Source organism: Sciurus carolinensis, chromosome 3 (assembly GCF_902686445.1).
Source record: "Sciurus carolinensis chromosome 3, mSciCar1.2, whole genome shotgun sequence".
NCBI classification, from domain to species: domain Eukaryota; kingdom Metazoa; phylum Chordata; class Mammalia; order Rodentia; family Sciuridae; genus Sciurus; species Sciurus carolinensis.
Genome location: NC_062215.1, coordinates 63633239 through 63656789, shown reverse-complemented (window position 1 = coordinate 63656789; position 23551 = coordinate 63633239). Strand labels below are relative to the sequence as shown.

General features: G+C 36.8%; 1 protein-coding gene across 7 annotated transcripts in view; it reads right to left on the bottom strand.

Annotated features, from left to right (window-relative positions):
* Ssh2 (slingshot protein phosphatase 2) overlaps window positions 1-23551 on the bottom strand; it is a 244715-nt gene that overhangs the window by 99743 nt on the left and 121421 nt on the right. For 2 of the 7 annotated variants that reach the window (XM_047543373.1, XM_047543375.1), the window contains exon 1: window positions 20747-21013. The exons of 4 other annotated variants lie outside the window; for them this stretch is intronic. In XM_047543373.1, the coding sequence (XP_047399329.1) occupies window positions 20747-20874 (128 nt within the window). In that variant the 5' untranslated portion in view covers window positions 20875-21013. Of the gene's footprint in view, window positions 1-5311; window positions 5949-20746; window positions 21014-23551 lie in introns of those variants that run through there. One more of the 7 variants, XM_047543374.1, reaches the window with a different exon arrangement.

Here is a 23551-nt window from a genome sequence, read left to right as displayed (position 1 = left end):
TACCACACACGATTGAGGCACAGTCATACCCAAAGCAAAGCAGTGAAAGGTTTCGGGTAACTCACTTGCCAGGATGGCCTGCCACATCTTAGCTAGAGACAAAAGAGCTTCCCAGGTCGACAGGGTAAAATATTCAGCAGTTTAGTTTTCTGGGAACTGGAACAAACAGATTTTCAACCTGGGAATCACCTAGGGCTGACTGGGGGAAAGTCCTCTAGCAGTCTTCTAGCTAAGAGCTTTCTGGATCTAGCATCCAGACAAAAAACAGAATAAGGACAAAGATGACTTATACATTTACTCCATCCCCTTAAAAAAAGGAGAAAAAAAAAAAAAAAGTCCTTTGTGGAAATTGTGGGTTTTTTTTTGCGGTACTGGGGATCAAACTCAGGGCCTTGTGCTTGCAAGGCAAGCACTCTACTAGCTGAGCTATCTCCCCAGCCTGGAACTTGGGTTTTATAAAAAATATTGTTTCAAAATGAATCAAGGTCATGGTAGTGATGCAGTTATAGGGGTAAACCTGTATGGAAGAACATATTTCCTGTGTGGCCCCTAAATCTAAAATTAAGAGATGAGACTGAAGAAAGTATCTTGAAAAATATAGGTATCCTAAAGAGAAAGTTAAGAAAAATCCAATAATAATCACATGTTTTTGGAACCTCCAAACTGTCAGGAGAAAAAAAATTTAAGTACATTTAAAGAATGCAGTAAACACACTTCTGAAACATAAGTAAAACAAACAGAAATCTGCTTATCTTATTCAAAGGAAACTGCACATTGCAATTATGAACATTTCCACTGCAGGAAAGATAAGCAGATGTTGAATGTTTTCCTAAAATTTTACTAGTGTCATGAAGCGGCTTATGGAATCTGCTGTGCATTTTTTCAGATCAGAAGTTCATGGAAAAAAAAAAAAAGAAAGAAGGCAACATTCTAGTCAAGTTGCGACTATCTGCTGAGAAACATGAACTTTTAGGCTTTACTGAAATATTCCAAGTTTCTTTTAAGCCAATATTATTATAGGAATAGCCCCTCTGAGAATAATATTGAGAGGGAAAAAGTATTCAAAAATATGCCCAATTCTTTACAGTAGAGAGAAAACATTAGTTCAGATTATTTCAGCATGGGGAAATCATGAATGATTGCTTAAAAATGGATAAATGAAGGACTGGGGATGTAGCAGTCACCTAGCATGTGCTAGGTCCTAGGTTCAATCCCCAGTACTGAAAGAAGACAAAAAAAGATAAATGGATCTCACTGTAATTTCAAAAAGCTTACAAAAAAATTCTGTTGATTTCTAATTCAAATGCCTGAAACAGTCCTGTGTCAGGCTCTTTGAGGAGATGGTAGTTGGTTGTTGTAGGGGATATCATCAGAGTCTTGAGAATTGGAAGAAAACTATGGTCTTTTTCTCCAGAAAAATTAGTGTACTAATTATATATACACTACTTGTGCATATTATTTTAGTGTATTCATTAACTTCCTATTTCCTAAAATTATGAACTAAAGGAACCTGGTAATTGCCCAAAGAAACTACAGACTGCTGGGAATTAGCAGCTTCCCATTAGTGCGTCTCATCAATTTTTAGCAGATAGAAGCTTAGCTTTAACAAAAGGGAAACACTGAATGATTTACGCTTGGATTTAATTTTGAAACCAGAGGAAATACACACAAATAGATAAGGGTTGGGAGTTTCTAAGGTTTTTCTATTAATACTTTGGACTCTACCATTTTAAAGTACACAACAGACAAATTCTATGAAGATTATCTGTCTTTCATGCTGCCTTTCTTCCCCACTTTCAAAAATCCATCTATAATTTTTATATAAACATTTCTAAGCATTAAGTGAAAATTCATTTATGAAGCCCTACAGTACTAGACAACAGTCAGTACAATTAAAAAAATTATAAGATTTTGAAATTCATTAAAATTTAATCTGACCAACAAATGAAGTTTTACATTTCCCAAACCTACTGGAAGATCCAGAAATGTTAACATCTACCCTGAAGGCTGGGGATGTAGTTCAATAGTATAGCACTTGCCTAGTGTGTGGGAGGCCCTGGTTTCCATGCCCAGCAGTCCCACACCTGCCAAAAAACAAAAGCAAAAAAAAAAAAAAAAAACCGACGCCTTTTAATTTTAATACTTATTTTCTAGCGGTAAGAGAAATATGGGCTGGGGATTAAAATAAATAAATAAAGGTATTGTGTTTATCTACAACTAAAAATATTTTTTAAAAAAGAAATATAAGATCACCAATATATTAAGCACTGCTTTATGTAATAAGTGATTCTGCATAAAAAGTAATGACTAGGTTCACAGCTTTGCTGATTTTATAATCTATGCTACCCGGAAAAGTAGATTAAATGCAAAGTGTAATATGGTTACCACAATGATGTTTACTAATGATTAACAATCCTCACCTATTGCTATTATGTCCACAAATATGTCCTCATATTATTTGTTATACCTAAAAATTGATCTGTGTATTTACACCAAATGTGTAGACTTCAGTTTGTAACTGAAATAACATTTGTTTTCTGACCATTTTCTCTAAAATAGCATCCTCTCTCAGTTTACTTTCAACCATTTTCTCCTGTTTTATTTCTTCTTTAGAGCTATATCATCAGATGAGTTATAACAATTTATTTACACTCTGTAATGTAAGTTCTGAGAGCTGACTTGTTTTTTTGTGTGTTCATTGATGCATTTCTAGTGCCTAGTACATTGTAGGGGATCAATAAAAGAATAATCATTTGCTAAGTAGAGATATAATACTGACTAAAGGCAAATAAAGCAGAGGACAAAAATGTGATATAAAGTTAGAAGACCTGATCCAATCGACAAATGGGCTAAGGAAATGAATAAACGCTTCACATAAGAAGATCTACAAGCAATCAACAAACATATGGAAAAATGTTCAACATCTCTAGTAATAAGAGAAATGCAAATCAAAACCACCCTAAGATTCCATCTCACCCCAATTAGAATGGCGATTATCAAGAATACAAGCAACAACAGGTGTTGGCGAGGATGTAGGGAGAAAGGTACACTCATACATTGCTGGTGGGGCTGCAAATTAGTGCAGCCACTGTGGAAAGCAGTGTGGAGATTCCTTAGAAAACTTGGAATGGAAACACCATTTGACCCAGCTATCCCACTCCTTGGCCTATACCCAAAGGACTTAAAAGCAGCATATTACAGAGATACAGCCACATCAATGTTCATAGCTGCTCAGTTCACAATAGCCAGATTGTGGAACCAACCTAGATGTCCTTCAATTGATGAATGGATAAAGAAACTGTGGTATATATATACAATGGAATATTACTCAGCCATAAAGAATGATAAAATTATGGCATTTGCAGGCAAATGGATGAAATTGGAGAATATCATGCTAAGTGAGATAAGCCAATCTCAAAAAACCAAAGGACGAATGATATTGCTAATAAGTGGATGATGACACATAATGGGGGGTGGGAGGGGTTAGTGTTAGGGTTAGAGTTAGGGTTAGGGAGGGGGGCAAGAATGGAGGAAGGAAGGACTGTATAGAGGGAAAAGAGGGGTGGGAAGGGTGGGGGGGAAGGGAAAAAAATAACAAAATGAATCAAACAGCATTACCCTATGTAAATTTATGATTACACAAATGGTATGCCTTTATGCCATGTACAAACAGAGAAACAACATGTATCCCATTTGTTTACAATAAGAAAAAAAAAAAAGAAGACCTGGATTTCAGTCATTGCCATTTCATTCATTAATTAAATAACCCTGAACAAGTCAATTAATCTCTTTGAACTTCAATCTCATTCATTTAAAATTATATTGAAATCTTGCCTCAAATATATAACTGTTTGAATCAAACGGGAATTTTTAAAACTGAATGAGGCATATATATTTCTAGTGAAATCAATTAATTACCTCTCCTAAAAACAATATCCTAATATTTTAATTGTTCCACCAGCTAAATACAAGGAAACATTATTTCAGAAGTTAAGTATACATATTCCCAAATCTGGCTGCAGGTTCTCCAAACCATTTAGAAAGAGAATAGAACAGGAAAAGTTTTATAGGAAGATAAGAATAGAGAAAACAGAGATTTAGAAAGACACAGGTGAGCTGGGCACAGAGGCCTACACCTGTAGTCCCAGCAATTTGGGAGGCTAAGACAAGAGGATCACAAGTTCAATGACAGCAAGGTCTTCAATTTAGCAAGGTCTTCAGCAATTTAGTGAGACCCTGTGTGAAAATAAAAAATAAAAATGGCTGGGGATATGGTTCAGTGGTAAAGTACCCTGGGTTAAATCCCCAGTAACTCTGCCCCAACCCACCCCCCAAAAAGGTTAGTAGGTAGCAGAGCTCTGACCAATTCTATTTAATTGCACACTTCAAAGTGAGAACCAGTTTCATGGGCTTGTGATCTGTATAGTCACACAGGGTCTGGTGCGTGGAAGGGTCCCACACTTGATTTAATGCTTGAAATTCTTTTTTATTATTATTTTTATTTTTTGTAGTGCTGGGAATTTGAACTCAGGGTCTTGTGCTTGCCAACCGAGCTATATCCCCAGTCCTGAAATTCTTAATGATACTTTAACAAGACCATGAATATTATTATGTAGCTGTCCTGCTGACTTATCTTTTCACTAGACTTGAGGACCAGGAAAATGATGTATGGTTTCAGGGACTGTGTGCAAGAACAACTGCTAACTTAAACGACTGGTACTAAAAAGATGATTTTTAATCAAGCTGAGGATCACATATTTGTAGTACTTTAATTTTGAAGTTAGCAAAATACTTAGTAAAAGCTGATTTAATTAAAATGCGTTAGCCCTAATAAGAAATACAAATGCTATTTCCCTTTCCTATTTTTTTCCTCCATCATATTCTAATAGACCAAAAAGAGACATTAGTAAATGAAATATCTGAATCTCATTCAATTGACTTTCTATTCTGAAACTCAACAAAAGATTCTTGAGACTGTGGTTGACTGTTGGTTTTTGATTTGATACATATGATCTCATAGTAAGCAAAGCAATGTTCCCACAAAAACCATCTCTCTGAAATATGAAATTGCCAATATGACCTGATTTAATTAAATCACACCCTTTCTAGACATTTTCTTTTTTGTTCCTGCTGATTGCAGAAACAGCTAGTAGCTTTTCTTTGGAGCTGAAAGGCTGAAGTTGATAAACTAAGTTTTTCCCAGGCTTCAATTCAGGTTTGGATTTCTGCAGGTCAGAGATGTTTTTCAACCCTTAAAGCCAGATTGACCCCCACATTATCCACTTTGACCTTTGGACTCCTTATCTGTCACCTTTGGTTTCTGACAGCAGTTGGAAAGGCTGAAGGCAGAGGTCCACTCTCCAATGAACAAAGGCTTGCTAAGTAAAAGAGATGAGCTGAAGGCAGAGATAAGGTCTGAAGAGAAGATGGTAAACTCATCCTCCATTCCAGCAACACGTCCAGGACTGCTGCCACTACAAAAAGTGAAACTTCACTCTAAAGCACTCTCCCTGTGATTTAAACGCATACCTTCATTAAGAAAGCTGGCTGCTTTCAGAGAAAGTCATGCAACCAACAATACCGAAGCCAGTACACACTATGGCCTCCTTTCTCCATCCTGCCTTGCTGTTTCTGTTGTTTTCTTTCCCCCTCTTTTTCCTGTATATTTGCTACAGACCTCCATGGATACTGACTAGATAGGTTGGTGACATTCAAATCAAGAGTCTCTTAAAAACACTCTTTTCCTTTATTCTGTATTCTAAAACTCACATAGATTCATAGATGGAAAATTTTAGAATTTAAATGGCATATTCCCTAAAAAGTTAATCTCAATTTTTGTGAAATAGGTTCATTTTAAATAGGATAAGGCAATTCCAACTTTATTAGTCTCTAGTATTAACAAACTAATGCATTTGATCATCTTTCATTTATGTATTTATTTTATTGTGGCACAGGAGACTGAATCCAGGGGTGCTTTACCACTGAGCCACACCTCCAGTCCTTTTTAAATTATCAGACAGGGTCTCACTAAGTTGCTTAGGGTCTTGCTAAATTGTTGAGGCAGGCCTTGCAATCCTCATGCCTCAGGATCAGGAATTGCTGGGATGATGGGCATGTACCACCTGGCCCAGCTTTGATCATCTTTTAAAATTTCAGTTATCATTAACCAGAGAGTACTATGGAAAATCTCAATGATGCTTAACACTCCCTAAAAAGAAAATAAAGAAATGTTTAAGGTCTGAGTTAATTTGCTGTAGGACCCTAACTTAAGCAAGCTTGTTGGCTCTAGAATTCTCTATACCTGAAGTGGTGGTGATTTTAGGATAAAATGAAAATATGAGCAGCAAACCTAAATTCATAAACAGTATATATATGCTCAAAGCACATTGGGATAATTAGCTTATTCATCTTAACTATCAATGCACTATTATTTCATCTTTAGTTCTACTCAGATTACAAATCAAAGCATTTTTCATCCGTGCTTAAGTATTAAAGAGGGTCTCAAATGGCAATAACAAGAATCAACTGAAGAGAAAATTAACTTGATTTTACTTTTTATTACTTCAGGAATATTATACAAATTAATTACTAAAATTGCTGGTGGAGTACAGTACACAACTGATAAGCAGACTAATAATCTGTATCAAAAACCTCTAAAATATGTAAATCCTTTGGTCTAGTAATCCCAGTATTGAGCTTTAGGAAATGTGTGTGTGTGTGTGTGTGTGTGTGTGTGTACATATATATATATAATTTTTTTTTTAGGGACACATGCAATGATTTAGGCACAAGGACATTCACTGAGTCTTTGTTTATAACTGCAAAAAACTGGACACAATCAAAATGTTCAGTAGGACAAAATGTGAAATAGTTCAGTGGAAAACAAGTGACCAGTAAAAAGGATATGAAAGAAATACATTTCAGGACAATAGCAGGATATTTCCAATATGCTAAAGTGGAAAAAAAAAAAAAAAAGAGGTTACAAAGCAGTAGACACAGGGCAATCCCATTTTATTTATTTATTTACTGTGATGCTGAGGATCAAACCCAGGGTCTCACATATGCTAGGCAAGCTCTCTACCACTGAGCTACAGCCCCAGTCCTGACAATCCCATTTTAAAAAGCATACACATACATAAGAAAAAAACTTTGATAGTGTTAACAGTAAATATTTTGGGAGATAAGAATAAGAGTAATGCTCGTGGAGGGGAGGAGAAACACAACTTGGTATTTTCTGGTTTTTCTATATTAAACATGCTTGCCAACAAATATTTAAAAATAGCTGCCGGGTGCAGTGGTGCCTGCCTGCAGTAACAGCAATTTGGGAGGCTGAGGCAGGAGAATTTCAAGTTCAAAGCCAGTCTCAGCAACCTAGAGAACACCTAAGCAACTTGGTGAGATCCTGTCTCAAAATAAAACATTAAGACAGGCTGGGGATATAGCTCAGTTGGTAGAGTGCTTGCCTCACAAGCATAAGGCCCTGGGTTCAATCCCCAGCACCACAAAAAAAACACAACAACATTTAAAAAGGGCTTGGAATGCAGCTCAGTAGCAAATCATTCCTGGGTTAAAGTTCTAGTACCCCAAACAAACAACAACAGCAAAAACCCCAAACCCCCCAAAAAAGCACATTTTGCTATGTGGATTAGACCAATTTGATTTAAAAAAGCAAAAATAAAAAACAAACTTCCTCATCCAGGACAAAATCTTTTTTTCTTTTTTTAAACTCAGTCATGCTTAACTACTGAGCAACATCCTCAGTCCTTTTTATTTTTTGAGACAAGATCTCACTAGGTTGCTTAAGGCCTTGCTAAATTGCTGAGGCTGGCTTTGAACTCAGGATCCTCCTCAGTCTCCCAAACTGCTAGGATTACAGGACTGTGCCACCACACTGGGCAGGACAAAAATCACTTTTAAGATGAGTAGGTGTGGTAGAGAACTGAAGTATTAACAACTTTACTATGTATAAGGGTAGGCTTTTAAAAAGTCAAGAAGGTTCTTGATGGGCACAGAGGTGCATACATATAACCCCAGTAATTTGGGAGGCTGAGGCAGGAGGATGGGAAGTTAAGAGGCCAGCCTCACCAATTTCGTGAGGACCTCAGCAACTTAGCAAGGCCCTGTCTCAAAATTTAAAAATTAAAAATAAAAAGGGCTGGGGGTGGGGCTCAGTAATAAAGTACCCCTGGGTTTAATTGCTAGTACCCTTCCCACAAGTCAAAAGGATTCTCCACTTGGAAATTTCTCCCAAACTAATTTGTAAGACTGCCATAAAGAAAAGCATGACACTCGATATTTTTATTTTTTATTTTAATTGACAAAGAAACTAGTCTTTATTTTTTCTATATTTTTTTTTCCATATTTTTTATTGGTACATAATTGTACATAATGGTGGGATTCCTTGTTACATATTAATACATGGACATCATATAATTTGGCTGTTATCATTGAGATAAGATTTTTATTAAAAAGCATAAATTTCTCATAATGATCATTTTCTAAAAATTCTCACAAGCATATAAAATGGCAATAAAATGAGAGAAAATACTGATAGTGTGGTTACAGTGGACTATCATAACTGAGACTGAGAGCCAGAGGGGTGCATAAGCTCCAACATACTAATGGCCAGAACTAAAGTGGGTTCCCTCCAGATAAATGCAAGTACTTTCAAAGAAGTAAGCAATACAAGGTATGATTAAAATGATGGTCTTTCCTCTTTAAATTACAGATAACCAGTGAGTTTATAGTCCTCAGTTTTTCTCTAACTTTGAAAAAAAAAATTACACCGGGTTTAAATTCATTTGGTTAGAATCACTAGTCTCATTCTGCCATTTCTCTGAGTGTAGGAGAGTTATTAAGGCAAAAACACTAAATTTTTAGTAGCTGCAGTAACTTTTTTTAACTTAATATCATATTAAAGTATCATCTGGGTTTAGTGTAACATGGCATGTATATATAGTTCTTAAAACTTTATTAACTTATACAATTATAGGCATACTATTTATGTAAAGGACTGCCATATCCACTACGATGACTTTCATATATAAAAAGCAGATTGCCTACATAGAAAGCTAAACCAGGTCATTAAACTGATAACCAAGCCAGTAAGAACAAGGAAAAACAGCAATCAGCACACCTTTCCCCTTATAGCTCATTCTACTATAAATATTACAAGCCTTCTGTGCCATGGGAAACACTTTGACTACTACATGATGCTGATGTAATAATATCTAGAGCTAAGCACCTGGAGGAAGCAGAGAATGAGATTTTGCTTTGGATTAATTGAATATATGTGTGTATTTTAACCATAAAGCCACTAACAGATAAGAGTTTAATGATTTCTGTTCTCATGTTGCCTGAGGGGATTTTACATTTGTTCTCTCAGCCATGGATACTGATTCAATAACAACAGATTTGCAAAATTGGCAGCCTGCCTAAATAAGCTATGTAAAGTCTGCAAACTCTGGTTACTATACTATGTACCCAGTAGATATCAGATTAAAAACTATGCCCATTTCCAATGGTAATTTTCTAAAGAAAAAAAAATCTTTCTGATTTGCCTTACAAGTGATTAATAACTGTCATTATTTGAAAACTTTCTTTTCAATATATGGCTACATATGGCTATTAATATCTGCCACCAGGTCTCCCTAGCCTCTTTTTTAAACCATACAAGTATCCTTTACCATTGTTTAGATAAATCAAGACATTTAAGAGGGTCAGAAATGAAGGTCAGTGACCTAGAGCAAATCCTACTTCCATAAATCCTTTTTTCATTCTTTTCTGTGATATTAGGAATGGAACCCAGGAGCAGTCTCTGAGCTACAGTCCCCAGCACTGTTCCTCGCCACTCCATTCCCTTCTTTCAATTTTATTTTGAGATGGGTTCTCACTAAATTGCCCAGGCTGGCCATGAACTCCCAATCCTCTGGCTCAGCCTCTTCAGTCACCATGATTACAGGCTTGTGCCAGTGGGCTTGGCTATAACTCCTTTCTTAATTGGTTTATTTACAATTCTTTCAAAAAATGATTTTATTAGTGCATTTCTTTTTTAAAAATGATTTTATTAGTGCATTTCATTTTTATTAGGGATTCATTTTGACATATTAATCATACATACATGGAATATAATTTGCTCCATTTCAAATCCCAGTACTTCCACTTTCCCTTCTCTTCCCTTGCCTATGTGCTGTGAATTTTGAAAGCACCGACTGCATCATTTGCCTGGCACTTAGTGTGCATGAACTGTACCCTTATTTATCCTTTTACTGATAAGTCTTACCTAGTCAATAGACTAAGCATCTGGACTGTAGGAACCATGTCTTGTACAGTATTTCTTTTTATTTTTCACCCCTTATACAAAATAGGTACAATAATGATAATAATGAAAATTATACAATTTTTATCATCAGGTAAGGTGCCATTTTGTATTCTAATTCTCCTGTAATTTGGCTCATGTCAAAAAAGAAAAAAAATAGAAAACTACTATTTACTGACTGCTCACCATTGCCAGTATTTCACATTTAATTACAGTATTACATTTAATTCTTACAAGTATTATAAGTTCCATTTTCAGATGAGGAAATTAAGTCCTAGGGTGGATCAAATATGTTCAAAGTCACACAGCTATTATGGGGTGAAGCTCTTAACTCAGATCTGTTTCATTCTGAACATCACAGTACTACTATTAGGAACAAGGACAAACAACAAATAGTCATTCTGAACATGTGATCCAAGAGCCCTTTTAAGAGTTTTTAAAGAAAATGTCTTATAGGGTGCAGTGGTACATAAATTTAAGAATAGCTTCTTAAATTTAATGAGATCCTGTCTCAAAATTATAAATAAATAAAGGCCTGGGAATATAGCTCAGTGGTAGAGCACCATTGGTATAATCCCCAGTGCTGGGGAAGAGAGGATGTTCAAGGAATGCGATATTTTAGGAATTAAGTGTGATATATTTTACTGAGGTGAAGCTGATCTAATGAAATATACCCAAATCTTATCTGATCAAAGGTATTTCAAAAAGTTGTTTCACTCATTGTTTGAAGTTATTATTTCACTCATCTCTTAGAAAAATTTACATTGAGAATTCACATCTCCCCATCAACAAGTTCTCATAAAAGGTCCCCACAAAAATTAAGATTATCTAATTAGAGGAAATTAAAAATTTCAATATTCATGAGAACTGGATAAATTTAACATTCAGAGAAACAGTAGTTTAAAGGGACACAGGACAGAAAAGGGTCCTAAAGAAATGACATTTCTCTTAAGAGATCTCTAAGTGATAATTACTTAAAATCAGTAAAGAAAAGTCACAAACACTCTTATCTGATTTAGCTCCCATGGAGATCAACTGGCTTTTACTATACAAAATGCAGAGAACAGCACAGAGATGCACAGATAAGAGGCTGAGCTCATAAACATGACTGATCTTTTGCTGGGATGATGAAGAATGCTTAACATTGCAAAAAGATAAAGCTGTCTATGGTATATAAACTCTTACACAGTCATTACAGAAGATAATCAATATAAATTCCATGATTAGGGCACTCAGGCTTGAAATAGTCTATTATGGATCATGAATAACGACGTGAATCTCGAGTAATATTAAATGCAGATAATAAAAGTAAAAATCACATCTGAAAATTTTATTAAACCTTCTTATGAAACATCTTATTTGATCAGGAAGATCTAAGTTCAAGGCCAGTCTGGGCAATTTAGTGACACCTTGTCTTAAAATAAAAAATAAAAACGTCTGGGGATGTATCTCAGTAGTAGAGCATCCCTCATTTAAATCCTTAGTGCTGCCAAAAAATAAAAACAAAAATTTAAAACTCTACAATTGGTTAACTCTAAGGCTTATCTATGAGAGTGATCAAGTCTCTAGATTTTGCTCCTATATCAGACATAATACAAAAAAGGAAGGGTTATAACCCCTTTAAAAAAGATTAATACAGAAAATGAAATTTGTTAAATTCACACAACATGCAAAAAGGAGATGGTCCCAAATTTGCCCTTTGTGGATAACACTAGTAATTTATTTACATATCATTGGCTATGTCCTTTTCAAATCATTGTAACACCTAAAAAGGCCTTGATTTTTAGCATATCTCTTCAAGTTAAACATAATTACGTTAGTGAAAGCAACATCCTGCCTCATTCAACAATGCAAAGCTAACTCTAAATCTATCTGAAACTAGTTAGGATATGAATTTTCTGCTTTCACTTCAGAATTTCAGGAAGAGTATAAAATTCAGAAATTATGTGACAGCATCTATACCATTCTTCTTTAGCCCAAGGCAGTTGAACACATGATAGATAAAGAATGCAATTATACTGGAAAGACCCAAGGAAAGGTGTGCTCAAAATGATCTGTTAAAAGTCTGAGTCAATTACTTCCAAGGTCCAAAAGCTCTTGGAAACAGACTGACATCTTTAATCACGTGGCTTTGGGCAGTGGTTTCTCAGTGTAAGTTTAGAAAAACTATCCAATTTCAAAAGTGAGTGCAGGTGAAAAAGCTGAATAGCACTAGTTTAGGAGGGAGAAAGTCACTATACATTTATCTGAAAGAAATCTTGACTTGAACACATCACTACCTTACCATTCCTGTTCATCTTCATTGTGCAGATTTACTCTTCAGTTAACCTGGTTAAGCATGATTCCAAGAAGGCCAAAGGTGACAGCCCTCCCCACTTGGTTCCAATTGTTGCTCTACCGACTTGAAAGGAGCATAAGTGTGGATAAAAATCACACAAACTTATCATCAATAATGAGAACATAAATGTACCTTTACACCCTGAAATTAGACCATTAACCTTCAAGGCCATAATACTCAGAAGATTCATTCCAATTCTTAAGGTTATATTCTCCAAAGATCAAAAATAATCACAAAAACAGTATTAATTTAGAATCAGAGAAACATCTTATGCCTCTTTTGAGAATTGAAATCGAGGGCCTTGAACATGCTAAGCACTCACTCTATCACAAAGCTACACCCCAGTCCCTAATGCCTCTTGTAAATATTATTCTCTCTCCATCAAGAGGTGGTGGGAGCCCTTAAACCATAAATAAATGCCTGGTTTAAATCCCTGAATTAACTATTACTCTAATTGTATTTGCCCATTTCAGTAGAAGACCTAGATTTTTAATAGCATCATGGATAACAGTTACATTTATTCAATGAGAACAAAGAAATTTTAAAAACTAAAAGGAAAAAATTTCATTATGTTTTAACATTTGGAAAACAACTTGGTTCCAGGCTTTAAAATACAGGTAACCCTGCTAAACAACTGTTTCAGAATACAGAAAAAAAGAAAAGCTACTCATTCTACAGGTTAGACACAAGATGGGCAATGACAACACTAAAGATTCAAAAAATATTTGAGACAAATACAAAACCTTAAATATTAGTAAACCAAATCCAGAGGATGAAAAATACAAAGGTATAGCTCATGATTCAACTTTAGCAACTTAATATGTCAGTACATTACTAGAAAAGGGGAAAATATTTTAATAAGTGTCAAAAGTATTCAATGAAATTAAAAAAACATATCAAATTAAAAATCTTTATAAATTAGCAATGGTATAAAATGCCCTCAACTTGACAAATGATCTCTTATACTTATTTACAAAACATAAAAGCATTCCTTTTACAATGGAAAATAAGACAAGCCCACTAGCACTGCACACTACATTACACTAGAGGCCCTAGTCAAAGCAATGACGTTATAAATACTTAAGAGACAAAACTTATATGCAGATGATATAAGGTTCACCCAGAGAAGTCAAGAAAATCAACTAAAAAAATCTATCAGATTTACAATAAAGAAAGAGTTCATCAAAGTGGTCTGATAAAAAGCAAATGTGAAAAGTGACAGTTTTACTACACTCCAGCAATGACTAATCAGAAAATGGTATGAGATCATTCACAAAAACAACGAAAACTTTATAAAATGTCCATGAATATATCAAATACAGAATGTGTAACTACCTTATGAGGAAAACTATAAAAGTTAAATGAAGGACATTAAAAAAGCAATGAATAAAACACATACCACATTTCTCACTGGGAAGGCTCATTTCATAGAGTTGTTAATTCTCTCCAAAATGAATTCAGTAAAATATCAATCAAAATTTCAATAGGATTTTTTAAAGTCAAGCTGATTCTAAGACTTACCTAGAAAATAAAAATGGCTAAGACATTAAAAAGCAACAATGAGGCAGGTCTTGCCATAAAACGTATCAAAATAGCTACTAAATCTGTAAGTAAAAACAGCATGGTATTGCCTTTTGTTTGTTTTTAGTACTGGGGATTGGACTCAGGGGCACTCTACCACAAAGCTACATCCCCATTCCTTTTTATTTTTTATTTTGAGTGAGGGTCTCCCTAAGTTGTTGAGGTTGCCCTGAAATTAGTATCCTCTGGTGTCACTGGTATTATAGGTGTGTGCCACTATGCCTAGCATGGTATTGGGTATATAAACAAAAAACCCAGCAACATAATCTGAGGATACAAAAGCAGACCCTAAGATTCTAATATATATAATATATAAATCTAATTTTTTTTTTTTTTTTTTTTTTTTTTTTTTTTACAGGGAAGGGGATACCGGGAATTTAACCCAAGGATACTCTACCACTGAGCTACATCTCCAGCCCTTTTTTGAGATAGGGTCTTGCTAAATTGGCCAAGCTAGACTCAAACTTGTGATCCTTCTCTTACCTTTGGAATTCCTCTGATTACAGACATGTGCCATACCAACCTATTTATAAGAGTTTAATATATAATATACATGGTATTTAAAATTAGCAAAGTAAAAATAGATTAAATACATGGTATTTGAATAACTTACAAACCATTTTGGAAAAAGATGTTAAGTCTGACTCCTACCTAACAGTATGAATAAAAATGACTTACAGATGTTTTAAAGAGAAATATTTAAAAATGTAAATATAATTGAAAAATTATAAAATATTACATCCATAATCCTGGGAGCAGGTGAGGAGTTTTTAAACAAGATACAAAATTCTGAAACCATAAGCTAAAATACTAACAGATGTGACTATACAAAAATTTAAAACTTTTATATGAAATGCTAAGTTAAAAGGCAAGCAATTGGGGCTGGCGTTGTAACTCAGTAGTAGAGCTCATGCCTAGCATGGGTGAGGAGGCACTGGGTTAGATTCTCAGCAACACATAATAAATAAATAAATTAATTAATAAATAAAGGTTCATTCACAACTAAAAAATTTTTTTAAAAAGGCAAGCAATAAGATAGGAGAAGTATTTTTGCCTTGTATTCATAATATACAAAGAATATTAAAAAGAAATAGAGGGGGAGAGCTGGGAGGTGTACGTATCTCAGTGGTAGACCATTTGCCTAGCATATATGAGGCCCTGGGTTTAATCCAAAGGAAGGGAGGAAGAAAAATACTAATAGAAAAATGACCAGAAATACAAGCATGCAAATTACAGATGAAAAATGAAAAAAAGACCAATAAAATATAAAGAAATGCTAAACCTCATAGTAATAAGGGAATAATAAAGTATTTAAGAATAGGGGCTCTGGAGTTAGAGTATGTTTGCATATTGGCTATATAATTTTAAATTTATAAGTTACTCAACATCTCTGTGCCTCTCATCTGTAACTCATGAGGTTGTTAAGACTGGAGAATGAGATAATATGCACAGTGCTCAAAATAGTATCTGTCAGAGAATAAGAGCTCACTAAAAAATTAGCTGCTAATTAACGCTGTTATTACTATTATGAGGGGTGGTAAAGATATAGGGAAAGATATATATTTTTTTATACTAAAGATTGAATATCCAGGGACACTTAAGTATTGAGCCACATCTCCAGCCTTTTTTATTTTGAGACAGGGTCTTGTTATCTAGGACCTTGCTAAATTACTGAGGCTTGTCGTGAACTTGTGATCCTTCTGCCTCAGCCTCCAGAGATGCTGGGATTACAGTGTGTGCCACTGCACCCAGCTAAGATATGCTCTTGTATACAGGTGGTAAGAGCGAATTGGAAAAGCCTTTTTTAAAGAGCAATATGGCAGTACGCATCACATTTTTAACATGTACATACCACTGGACCCAGAAATTCTGCTGCTCGAAATTTATCTAAAAAAAAGTTCAAGGAACCTAGCACTAAGTTCCATCCCCAGCAACATACACAGAAATACCACACCCACCCACTCACATACATAAAGACACAAAGAAATACACATACATAAAGATGTATGTATTAGGACTTTAAGCACAACATATAAGAGTTTGGGATTTTGAGAAGGGAAATGCTGGTTCTAGATTCAGTTCTACCAATAGTAAGCCATGTAGCTCTGTGCAAATTACTTCACCATTATGATTTCTCTAGTTAATTACTCTATAAAATGTGGATGATGACTTGCCCAATCTGGCTCAGAGGAATACTTTAAAAAGGTAGTGGTTCCCAGACCAGCATCATGAATATCATCCAGGAACTTGTTAGAAGTGCAAATCTCTATCCACACCCTAGACTTACAGAATCAGAAACTCTGGGCTTCGGGCAGCAATTTGTGTTTTAACAAGCCCTTCAGGTAATTCTGTTGCAAGCTTAAGTTTGGAGAAGAGCACTTGTGAATTTATTTGGACAACTACAAAATAAAACTTAAAGAGTCCTAGTATTATTACTAAAACAAAACATTTTCTGTTTTCAATTTCATGAAAAGGTATATTTTGCATAACTATCTCAATATCCTTCTTTATTATTGAGTTTGTTTAGAAAGCATAAATGTGTGGGCAGGAAGTAAAAATCACATATGAAACCAAGTAAATAAATACACTTATTTTAGGTCAAGGACAAAAAACACAAGGTAACAAATCAATGTCTCAGTGCCTAAATTCTAAGACTTTTTTTTTTTTTTCTTTTTGACTCAGGGTCTCACTCTATTGCTCTGGCTAATCTTGAACTTGTGATTCTCCCCAACTTCCAGAGATTACAGGTGTAAACCACTATGCCTGGCAAGTTCCAAATTTTTTTTTTTTTTTTTTAAAGTACTAGGGATTGAATCCATGGGTGTTTTACAGCTGAGCCATATCCCCAGTCCTTTTTATATTTTGAGACAGAGTATTACTGAATTGCAGGTTGGCCTTGAATTTGTCAGCCTCCTGATTTAGCCTCCTGATTCCCTGGGATTATCATTTTGCCTGGCCCTAATTGATTTTTTTTAAATGATGATGAGTTGGGCAACACTATAAATGTTAAACAAACATGACATCTAAAGCTACACCAATAAATAGTTTCAAAGTGAATTTCATTTTATTTATTTTGGGACCAGGGATTGATCTCGGGGGCACTCGACCACTGAGTCACATCCTCAGTCCTATTTTTTATTTATTGAAAGAAAGGGTCTCATTGAGTTGCTTAGCACCTTGATTTTTGCTGAGGCTGGCTTTGAACTCAAGATCCTCCTGCCTCAGCCTCCCAAGATGCTGGGATTTCAGGCATGTGCCACTGCGCCAGGCTCAAAGTGAAATATATAGCAAGTCTCTTTTAAGAACAAAGAAGTGGCAAAAAAAGACAAAAGTGAAAAAAATATTCTGAAATATTTTAAAATAGCTTTTTTCTTTTAAAAAAATTCTTTTTCTGAAAATTCTTCGAAAGTTTGTCTACCTAACAGTAAAACTCAATATAGCAAATACATTTTTTTTTTTAACTAAAATTGAAGAAGTTGGCAAAGATAATTCCTAAGACAGTCAAAAAGTGACCCTGCGACTACTAAGACAAAATATCTTTTTTTCTTTTTGGTACTAGGGATTGAACCCAGAGGCGTTTAACCACTGAGCCACATCCCCAGCCCTTTTAATTGTTTTTTTAAGTTTAGAGGCAGGATCTCACTAAAATTCTTAGGGCCTTGCTAAGTTACTGAGGCTGGCTCTTGCAATCCTCCTGCCTCAATCTCCCAAGCCACTATGATTACAGGTGTGGGCCACCATGCCCAGCAAATATCATTTTTATAATGGTTAGGAACACTGGCCTAAGAAACAGATCTGGATTTGAGAGACAGTTTTGTTACTTACTAGCTATATGGTCTTGAGCAATTACTTCTTTAAGCCTCAGTTTCATCATTTGTAAATAGAATTAGTTCACAGAGGTGATTTGAGGATTAAGGGAGATATATTAAATTCTTAGAACAGTAACAAGTGGTCAATAAATGTTAGCTATTATTGTTAATTTTAATTATCATTAAAAATTAATCATTTTTGTGCAGGGATTTAAAGTTCACAAAGTGTTACTGAATATATGAGCTCTTTTGAGGAATCATTCATGTAATCCCCACTTACAACAGAAGAACTAAAGTAAAATAATTTAACCAAAGATACTAATTAGTAGGAAAAGGTACCTGGACTTGTTTGATTACACAAGGAAGTATAATTCAAAATTCCTCCCCCCCCCCCCCCCCCAAAAGCTCAGAAGCTCTGCCTTGAAAACATTTTGGGCTAGGGATATATAGCTCAGTTACACAAGCATTTGCCTAGCATGCATGAGGCCCTGGGCTCAATCCCTAGAACAGAACCAAATACACATACACACACACACACACACACACACACACACACTTTTTTATTGTAATTAAATATACATGAGATTTTATCAATTGTACAGTCTATAGCATTAAGTACTTTCACAATGTGTGCAACCACTGCCACCCTTCACCCCAGAATTTTTTTCATCTTCCCCAAATGAAACTTCATACTCATTCTCTCTTCATCAACCCCCAAAACTACCATTCTATCTTCTTGTCTCTGAATTTGACTACTCTAGGTACCTCATATAATGGAATTGTACACTGTATGTCCTTTCATGACTGGCTTATTTGATTTAGAATAATGCCTTCAAAGTTCATTCTTGTTGTATCGTGTGTCAGAATTTTCTTTTTTAAAAAGCTGAAAAATATTCCATTATATGTATATATCACATTTTATTCACTCATTTGTCCATCCTCCAACACTTGGGATGTTTCCACTGCCTTTTTTACTTTATTTATTTATTTGTCATGTTAGGGACCGAACACAGCAGGATGCTCTACCACTGAGCTACATCCCAGCTCCTTTTATTTTATTTTGAGACAGGGTCTTGCTAATTTGCCCAGACTGGATTTGAATTTGCAATCCTCCTGCCTTAGTTTTTGGGATTACAGGCCAGCACCACCATGCCCAGCACCTTTTTTTTACTTTTAAAAGTATTATTAACACGATTTCCTTAAGATTGGTTATCCTGTTTCAGATTATTCACTCCTTTCCTTCTCTTTCACTCCACCCTGCCAACAACTTTTACAGGAAAAATTCAAGTTTAAGCAGAAGGCAGTAAAATCACCTTTTTTTCCTTTTGCTTATTGCTCATTTTTTTGGAGAGTCACCATGAATCAATAGGAAAAAAGCTGAAACTCGAATTTGATTTGGGAGGACAAGAGAGCTAATTAAAATAATAAATTAGGTGTAAGATTATCTACAAATCACTTCACATGCTATTCCACAAATCTTTAATGAGGAATAATGGAAAGTTTCTGTTGGGCAATTTAAAAAAAAGGGGGGGGGGTTCTTCAAGAAGGAGGAGGACCGTAGCCTCGCTTAAGTGCTGGGGGTATAGGAAAATCTCAGCAGGTGACTCCTCTGCAGACACTCTGAGTGCCAATACACTAACGTAGACCAAAGTGCTGCTATCTAAAGTAACCTTAAACCACTCTATTGGTTTAAGAATGTAACTTGAATAGGTGGAGTTCCTCTACTTTGAGCTTTATAACTGTGAGGTGAAATTAACCGCAAGCATCAGCACACAGTCACTTCCCACAAATAGCTAAACCACAACGGAAGGGCACAACTCTAAAGATTTCAAAAACAGCTGGGGTGGCAGCGCACACCTGTAATTCCAGCGACTGGGAAGGCAAAGGCAGGAGCAGTGAAAGTTCGAGGCCAGCCTGGGCAACTTTTTGAACCTTGTCTCAAAATTAAAAAAAAAGAAGGGCTGCAGCTCGGCACAGCTCTGTGGGAAAGCTACTTTAGATTCAACTCCCAATACAGCGCGCACAACGCACACACACCTCAAACCAACCAACCCATGACGGTTTAAATGCTTGAATCTTGCACTTCAGTGAGAAAGAACATAACCAAGCTTGAGTAATCTTGTACTGTCGGTTATTAGCACATACTAGTAAGAGAGCAATAAGAGAAAAACGAAGTACTGAAAACTAGTTTTCTGAAAGAATTCTAATCTACAACCAGTGGGACTGCCTTTCTTCCTGGGAACCGTCCGTAGCACAAACTTAGTCACGCGCAAATTTACTTAAACAAACAAAACCGTCCACCACGGGAGGCTGGTGACCAGCAGGACTGAGTAAGTCCCTGAGTTTCCGGTCGGCTATTCCGACTCCTACCATCCTTCAATCTCATCTCCCGGGTGCCTTACGGCTAGGTAGTCACTCGATCACCGCAGACTTCTTCGGGACGACCCCACTTTCAGCTTCCCTCAAAGTTAATCCGAAATTCCCCCGAAGGATTCTTCCGCCCAACCCCACTGCGGGAAACTTTATTGCCTCCACAAGAAACCCATCGCCCAACTCCAGGACGCTCAAGACCTTCAAACACTCAGGCTGTGCCTTCGCCCTTGCTAGTTCGTTCGGTCCCCAGGATGCTGGGGAAAGCGGCTGCTGAAAAGCAAACTTTCTGAGCGTTCGCGGAGGCGCGCGGGCGCGCGGCAGACTCACAGCTGGTTGATGGCGTTTTGCGAGATGACCGCGTTAGCAGAGAAGTAAGGGATCATGTCGGAGCCACAGAGGCTGCAGGTGCAGACGGGGGGAGCCTTACTCTCGCGGGCCAAAGTGGTCAGGGTCATGGGGCCGACTCAAGGCACACAGCTCCGCATGGTGGCTCCTGTCCGGCGCTTCCAGGAGGCGCTTGAGTTGGACTCCGCCAAGCCAGAAGTGCAGGCTCCCGGCGGCTGAGCTGGGCCCGCCAGGTTGCACGGAGGCCGCCGCCGAAGCCCTGGGGCTCGGCTGTGGAGTCCAGGCAGCCCAGCTCCGCCAGCAACTTGCCCCCACCCGCGTCCGGGGCGGGGCCCCGGGACGAAGGCGGGGCGGAGGGTGGGAGGGTCCTGAGAAAGCCGGGAGGGTCGGCCTGGCCGGCGCCCCTCCCCGGAGGTCGCTGCGCCCACGCGGATCCCGTAGCGCGCGCGTCAGGGCCTGCCCTGCAAGCCGCTGCCCCAAGGCACTGCTGCTTGGGTGAAGGAGTGTAGCGAACCGTGGGGTGAATGAGAAAGGCTCGCATTTCTTTAAGGGGCAATGTTAAACAGAAAAGTGCCGCTTCTTCACCAGCTCTATGCATTGTACCTCAAACAAATCCATGTTTTGAATGATCTTAAAAAATTTTAAAGCTATACATTCATAAATGAAACATTTATCAATGGCTTTTTATGTGCTGGGAGAAATTTGGAGATTAGATTTTTAACTAAACATTTAAATTATGGTGGGGAAAAAAGAAAATCCTATCTTACACTGTCAATAATCCTTGCAAATAAATTTAACCCATTATGTACCACCTTGTGTAGAATTGAAAACTTGGGACTTAATGGGTAAAGAGCACTGTTTAGCGATTCACAGCTTGTAGCTGCACAAATGAATTACTTGTGGAGATTTACAAAAAAGCAATGCACAGAACTGAACCTTAGACTAAATCAGAATTTCTTGAGAATGGTTTTTTGTTGTCTTTTGTTTTGTTTTGTTTTTTTCTTCTTTCTTTTGTTACCGGGGATTGAACCCAGGGTCGCTTAACCACAGAGCCACATCCCCAGGCCTTTTCAATATTTCATTAGAGACAGGCTTTCGCTGAGTTGCTTAGGGCCTTGCTAAGTTGCTGAGGCTGGTTTTGAACTTGCGATCCTCCTGCCTCAGCTTCCAGAGTTGCTGGTGCCACCACGCCCGGCTGTGTGATCATTTTTTTATCCTATATTCTTCTGTATATTTGAATTTTCCACAACAGACATGTATTCATGGGTTACTCACATAAATTTATTGTCAGAAGGCCTAATAGGGTTCAATTAAATCAAACCAAATTTTCTATTTGAGGATGGGATTTAATCGTGAATATTTTTCAAAGCTCCCTTTCTCCTCTGCCAGTGATTCCATCTAGTAACCACGGCTGAGAAGGCAGGATAGAGATTATATTCTCACTTTTCCGATGTGGGGGTCTAGGCAGATGACTTCATTTATAAATGAGGTCACTTAGACAAGAACCAGGTTTTATGACTCCTGATTTAGAGCTGTTACCAACAAACGGTATTCTCTGATGCCTTTACAGGTCTAAGCCTTTACCAAGTTCCTTCAAACTCATTGAGTAGTGCCTTACACCTAACCAGCAACCAGCTCTTTGTAAAATGAGACTTTTCTCTCCCTCGCCTGCATGCAGTGTAGTGGCTTACAAAAGGGGTTGGCACAGTGCAGGCACTCAGTAAAAGTTAGCTCTCTTATCTCTTGCCCTTCCAGTCTTATGATGCTAGAGCAAATATTTTCAGGCATCAGTAATTTTATGGTTTCTGAATACTTGTCTAATATAAATATCAATGAAGCTGCTTTAGGAACCCAAAAGCCAAAACTCTGTGTGTATGTACGTGTACTAGGGATTGAACCCAGGGGCCCTTTACCACTAAGTCTATCCCCAGCCCTTTTTATTTTTTGAGACGTGGTCTAAGTTGCCCAGGCTAGCCTTGGACTTGGGATCCTCCTGCCCCAATCTCCCCAGGAAATAGAATTACAGGTGTGTACCATTGTGCCTGGCCTGAAATTAATAATTTTTAAAGAGGTCTTCACTAACCACTTAGAAACAAGCCTCTTTAAGACTAAAAATTCTACAATCGAGAAATAAAGTCTTTGTTTTATATAAATGTTCAGGCTTTTTTTGTATGGGAAAATGTGGCAATTTTCAAAATATTAGTAGTGAAATAATCTAAACTAAAAACTACATGCGTGCATATGTATATGTATATATGTGTTTGTATGCCGAAAACCATAATCTCTCTTTTGTTAACCAGTCCTTCCGTAAAACTTAAACTTAATTGCTAAGACACTAAAAGACCTGAAACGTTGCAAACTCATGCTGTAAAGAAATATGTTTCCGAGAGATCAGATGATAGAAAGGAACCAGAAGGCAAGTGAAGAGTTAATGGAAGGTCCAGATCTTGGGGTTTCATCATCTTCATCCCTCTATAGAAAGGAAAATGTTTGAAAGATTTATTCAGGCTCTGTCAGCAGGCAGAGCACCCAAATGGCAGTGTAAGAAAAAAAAAAATCTGCTGATACACCCCAAAATAAACTGCTTAAAATATCTGGCAAACTTGCCAGTTTGAAACTTTTTCCAGACTGTTTAACTTATTACAGTCTCCTGCTGTGATTAAAAAAAAAAAAGGCAGTAGCACTTTAGAAAAGCAATGTTAAGGTAAGTCCAGTTCTTTTCATGACACAGCAGAGATAGGATTTTATTGAAGTCAACACTAAATAATGCCCTTTAGGAAAGACGAT